Consider the following 6000-nt stretch of genomic DNA (forward strand, 5'->3'; position numbering starts at 1 on the left):
AGAAAGAAACACAACATTAGGATTTGCCATAACTATGTTTTTCCTTTGCAGCATCACGAACATATCCCAGGAACTGCACATTTAACCCCCTGCAGATTCTGCAGGAGAACACTCCATCCTGCCCCAACAGCTACGCCAACTGGCTCGTCATACTCCTGCTGGTCATCTTCCTGCTGGTCACAAACGTCCTCCTCATGAACCTCCTGATTGCTATGTTCAGGCAAGAGGGATTTCACTACCTATCAGGACAGAGGCTGCAAAGCCTTAAGTGGATGCCCACATACTCTACCTCACTGCTGGCTATTCCTTTTAAAATACACTTGTAATTTTCCTAATGAATATTACTTGGGGGTTGATAGGCAGAATCCTGTGATCAGACAGCTCTAAAGTTTTCATCATCCTTACTCTAGTCACATGGGAGACAAGGAGAAAAGAAGCCTATTTACTGCTAAAAATTCAATGAAACATGCACAGAAGGGTCTGAGTCCCTGGCTGTGTGGAACCACAAATCTGCAGGTGCACAGCAGCCTTAAACTTGGCAGGCTTTACAGTGGATGATTTGTACATCAGGGAAATGCTTGTTGTCAACACAGTTAATAATGATTCATTTGGTTGAAGAACTGATGTGGCATGTTTGCTGATCTTTCCTCAGAAAAGTAGAATTATCTGTCTTCAAAAAAATCAAAAATGCCAAACAAAACAAATGTATCTTTTAACATTTGAAGACTGCAACTGCAATTCTTGTAATAGCTAAGAATTTGCGCAAACTTTAGATTAAATTAACACTACTTGCTGACCTTGCTGTTCCTTTTTTAAAGTAAATACAGGACTAAATTTTGTTATATTCATCTTTAGCTTGTTGTGGTGAAAAGAGTTACATGCTTTTATTCCTCCCGACCTCAAATTACAGTTACACTTTTCAAGTTGTCCAGGGCAACACAGACATCTTCTGGAAAGTGCAGCGCTACAACCTGATTGTTGAATACCATGGCCGGCCTGCCTTAGCACCACCATTTATCATTATCAACCACATTACTCTGGTTCTCAGAAGGCTCTTCAACAAAATGGAACACAAGGAAAAACACCTGGGTGAGTTGTTAACAAATGTGATCAAGCAACTGGAGAGCCTGATTCTCTCCAAGGATATGGTGCATACACAAAACACAGAGCGAGATGGATTTCCTTAAGCTGAGAGCCACAATTTATTTTTAACAAAGAGTGCCAGGAGAATACAAACAAAAAATTAAGGTTTATAATTTAAACTATGAACAGTTGCCCACAGTGCATTTCTTGATGCATCATAGTTATTACAACAAATGCAGCAATATAAAATGGGTTATAGGGATTTGATTTCTGAAGATTTAACAATTTATAGGTTTAAGGAATAGTTGTTTCATTTGCTTCTGAGTTTTAGCAATTATTAACCCTAAAAAAGCCTCCTTTAGCATAGCAACTTTTCACTACTAGTATCAGAGAAAAAGGGGTAAAATATAATTCTTATTTTTCCTACAGAAAGAGATCTTCCAGTGGGCCTAGATCAAAAAATCATAACATGGGAGCTGGTGCAAAAAGAACATTATCTCGTAAACCTTGAGCAAGAAAAGAAAGAAAGCAATGAAGAAAGGCTGAAGGCCACATCTAATAAGTAAGTTATTCTGACCCACAGGAAGAGTAACTTGCAAGCCTTCAGCTTTCAGTGAGTTCAATATTGAAGTTCTTGTAAAGCTTACATAAAGGGTCCAACTGGAACGCAGTTAGGAAACACAGAGCCATAAAAAATGTGAGGCCAGCATCACCACAATGTTAAGAGTGTTTGTCACTCCTGAAGTATGTACAATTATAGACCTGCAAGTTCCAGCCAAATCTGTGGCCAAGCTCAATGAAAATCTTATTCATGAAGAAAATGGTGGAAAAACAGTTTGTTTGCTAGACTGCAGCACATGTAATTTCTTCCCCTGTAGGAATACAACACAGACTTCTGAATGGAAGTTTAAGATACCTTGAATTAGCCACAGATGCAGAAGAACAAATATTTATGATTTTATGGCATGGGACTCCATTCATGTACCTCTCTGTATTTCCCCACTAGGAATATCACTTGGATTGGTTTAGTCTGATAAAGTATAAATCCTAGATTATTATTCAGAGTTTTAAACCTTTAAGTGAGACACAAAGTAGTTATATGCAGGGAGAACAGAAACATCTAAGACAGAAAAAGCACTCCTTTAAGAAGCTTTTAACACATATTCCAGCTGTTTTCTCTCACAATAAAACAGACTTCAAATAGAGGCGCAACGGGTGTGAAAGTTACCATAATAGTTCCATGGAAATGTTCCTATGCTGTCTGCTTTTTTTCAAAATAAACCTCCAACTCACAGAATAGTTGGAAACCAGAACAGCATACTTCCATTCTTGGAAAATACTCCTCTCCCTCTAATTCCCATAGACCCTTAATTCATAATAATTTAGAATGACTATATAGATTTTAACTTGATTCTCATAAGCAGGTCACTGACAAACCCCAGGAGCAAGAGCTTAATTGTTGAGATAATGCAATAAATGTATGTGCAATTGCTTCCAAACAAAGGGTACTATATCCTTTATATAATAAAGATGGTACATTGTAGTGAAATTACTGGAGGGGAAAAGTGAAAATCCATCTGGCTTCACAATATTGCAGGTATAGCAGAGCAAGAGAAAGACTGGAAGAGATTTCAGACAAACACCACAACCCCCACGGTTATTTTTGCTCTTAGGCGGTAGCAGTGTGGTTTTGAAATCTTAGGAAACCCTCAGGTATTGATTCTTTGAACTTTGGCTGCACTGAACCAATGTCAAAATGCATTAGACCCACCCAGCAGCAGGTCTTTCACATAGATGGGATTGGAACATTGCCTGTGAGAGGAAAACTTTGAAAGAGTATCTAGGAGAAACCAGAGAGGGATTTGCCAACCCTATGAGGAATCAGATGCTAGGAATAAGGAACTGATGGGAGAACAGGTGAAGGATGCAGAAAGCATGGGGATAAGTCAGCAATTTGGAGGCACCATGTGGAAGTTCCCTAAGCAATCCCTGTGGACTGCAGGAAAAAAAGGGATTTGACTGTCAAGCCAACCTCCAGAAATTAAAGTTGTCGTAAATTTTAAGTGGCTTATCTCTGTTGTGGCCTCAGTTCTCACACCAGGATCAGTTTCCATTGGGTACTGATGTTTCCAGGTAGGAAAGACACGAGTGGCTCAAAAGACAGAGCAGCTCCTTTCTACTGCCCTTGATTTCCACAGCAACTGAGGCTACGTGGCCCTCACCAGAAGCTGAATAGCTGCCCTGAGCTGTCAGTTGTGAGTCCCTGGGCAACAGGTGCATGAGTGTTCCAGAGATGCTGTTCTGCCTAAAAAATACTTCTGTGAGCACCTTAAAAGGAAAAAACTTTTAGGGGCCTGTGGGATGTCTAAGCAGCACAGAGCTGCAGTGAAGGGCCATGGGTATGTGGTGGTGTTCACAGGGGTCCCAGGAAGAGGCGAGGACCTGACTCCATGTTTCAGAAGGCTTGATTTATTATTTTATTATATATATGATATTAAAACTATACCAAAAGAATAGAAGAAAGCATTTAATCAGAAGGCTTGCAAGCAAAGGGAAAAGAACAGAATAATAACAAAAGCTTGTGACTGACCACGCAGTCTGATACAGCTAGACTGTGATTGGCCATTAATTAGCAACAACCACATGAGACCAATCAGAGATCCACCTGTTGCATTCCACAGCAGCAGATAATCATTGTTTACATTTTGTTCCTGAGGCCTCTCAGCTTCTCAGGAGAAAAAATCCTAAGGAAAAGATTTTTCATAAAACATGTCTGTGACATGGGTATAGTAAAGTTAGACATGGTTTGTGTTTTATGATTTCTTCTGAAGCCTCTCCTTTTTGCTCAAGGTGTTTGCTTTGTTTCCACAGGGTGGATAATTTGTCTAAGTATTTTAGTGGATTGAAAGAACAAGAAAAACGATTTAAAATTCTGGAAGCCCAGGTAAGTAGTATTTTCTAGGCATTTATATCAGCTTTAGAATTTCACCATCTTTCTCTCATTTAATGGTGGTTTGGCAGACCCTACTTAGGGATAAAGGGACAGAAAAACAGATCTATATTATGGTTTCACTTTCCTTATTGCTTTTTGGTGATGAATGTATGTAAAGAAAAATGTCTAAACTCCTGTAGAAAGGAGAAAAGGGAATACAACATTTCTTGCTCTCTTTGGTAGTTTACTTGAGAGTGTTTATTTCCTTTGTTAAGGATGCTTCTGGAATGAAATGCTTCATCTTCTCCCCTCTCCCCCCCTCCTTCTTACTCTTCTCCTAATATTTTCTTTTTTTTTTTTAATGTCAGCTTGGAAAATACACATATTCTGTCTGATCTGACCTAATCTTCTCGTACATCTAATTTTCTTAAGATACCAAGTACCACCACTCAAAAGGGAAGTGTCCAACATACAATTATTAAATCCAGATAATAGCAGGAAATTCTGTCTCGAGCTTTTGATGACAAACCCTCACAATATAAACAAACAACATTTCTTACACAGCCTGAAAATGTTAAACCACCTGCTATGTAGCACAACTCTTATTGTTTTCTTTATCTCTGCGACTCTCCTGTATAATTTTGGCCTCGCTGAAAATTCTTTATCTTAATACTCCTGCTACAGTTTCCTGCTCCTTTCTTATCCCTTTTATGGCTTCCTGAAAAAAGTCAGGCTATACAGGTCCAACAGAAACACACAAGGAATGCTTTATTAAGTTTGTGCCAGCTTGAGTCTTGCAATATCCTCACAAAAGAGGGCAGGTATTTAATCACTACCTATTTTGTAGATTTGCTACTGTACAGCTGTTATCTCCTCCATGGCAGAGGTTTTAACCAAAACCAACCTCTTTTGCACTCAACCGGCTCCAAACTATACATGTAAGTACTGAAAACAATCATGGAAAAGCTAATTAATACAGCTGAACAATGCAGTTTAAAAATACAAGGTGGAAAAATAAGATTGGAAAATAACCCCATAAGGAGCTTCCTAGAGGTAATGGGAATATATACAGGGAACAGAATATTCTTTGTTCAGAATGAAAAAATTACCTTTTGTAAAATACATTTAGAAGCATTGGGGCAAGGACTGTCACTCAGAGTGAGTTAGAATAACCTCACCCAGTTCAAACACATGAACAAGTATCTATTTGCAACAGAGGATTGCCTTGGGGATTTCTTGGGTCCATGAGATAATCCTTACAAAAGTATTTAAAATGCATAGCAATAATAATTAAAAATAAAAACTGAGCAAGTCCCCTAGTATTTTTTTAATTTACAGAATTCATTTGCCTTTAGAGCTGCACCCATTTCTGTCAGTTAAGAATCATGTCCTGTGTCCCAGGGCTCCACTGCATGGAGTTTTAATCATTAGAGAGAAGAACAAGCTATTTCTCAGCCACTGCAGGATATCCAACACAATAAAGATTTTGGATATCCTTCTTAATTACCTATTTCAATATCAACCTAATGCTACTACACAAAACAGCCTCCAAAACCCATAAACTGAGCACATATATACTACACAGAAACAAGTAGCTGGAAAACTCAGTCACAACATGACAGAACTTCAAGTCGCTCAGATTGAGCTAACTGCAAGCTTTACTTAATTCTGTCAGAAGTTTATATAACACTTATGTGAGTTGTTTCATTATCAGTATTCCAATAAAATAACTTCATCCCATAGCAGGCTTCCCAGACATTTTGATACTGTAACTGCATAAAAACCCAGAAATAGCTGAAAAATAACCCTGTGTTTATAATTTACTGAGCAAATGCAAAGTAACACAATCTTGTGTCTTTTTTTCAACATTTTAAAGTTTCTTAAGCAATTACTACTATGTCCTCTTGTCCTAAGGCTTTTAAACGAGTACATGACTTTTCCAATCCTATTAGGTGTGAAGAGTGCCAACACAGAAGTGCCTTTGC

At 38.4% G+C, this 6000-nt stretch overlaps 1 protein-coding gene across 1 annotated transcript in view; it reads left to right on the forward strand.

Annotated features, from left to right (window-relative positions):
* Window positions 1-6000, forward strand: part of TRPM5 (transient receptor potential cation channel subfamily M member 5) — a 39027-nt gene that overhangs the window by 29838 nt on the left and 3189 nt on the right. Inside the window, exons 19-24 of the mRNA XM_005427201.2 lie at window positions 52-220; window positions 911-1089; window positions 1513-1645; window positions 3955-4027; window positions 4863-4953; window positions 5968-5998. Coding sequence (XP_005427258.2) covers window positions 52-220; window positions 911-1089; window positions 1513-1645; window positions 3955-4027; window positions 4863-4953; window positions 5968-5998 — 676 coding nt within the window. The remainder of the gene's footprint in view (window positions 1-51; window positions 221-910; window positions 1090-1512; window positions 1646-3954; window positions 4028-4862; window positions 4954-5967; window positions 5999-6000) is intronic.

Source organism: Geospiza fortis, unplaced genomic scaffold (genome assembly GCF_000277835.1).
Source record: "Geospiza fortis unplaced genomic scaffold, GeoFor_1.0 scaffold524, whole genome shotgun sequence".
NCBI lineage: Eukaryota > Metazoa > Chordata > Aves > Passeriformes > Thraupidae > Geospiza > Geospiza fortis.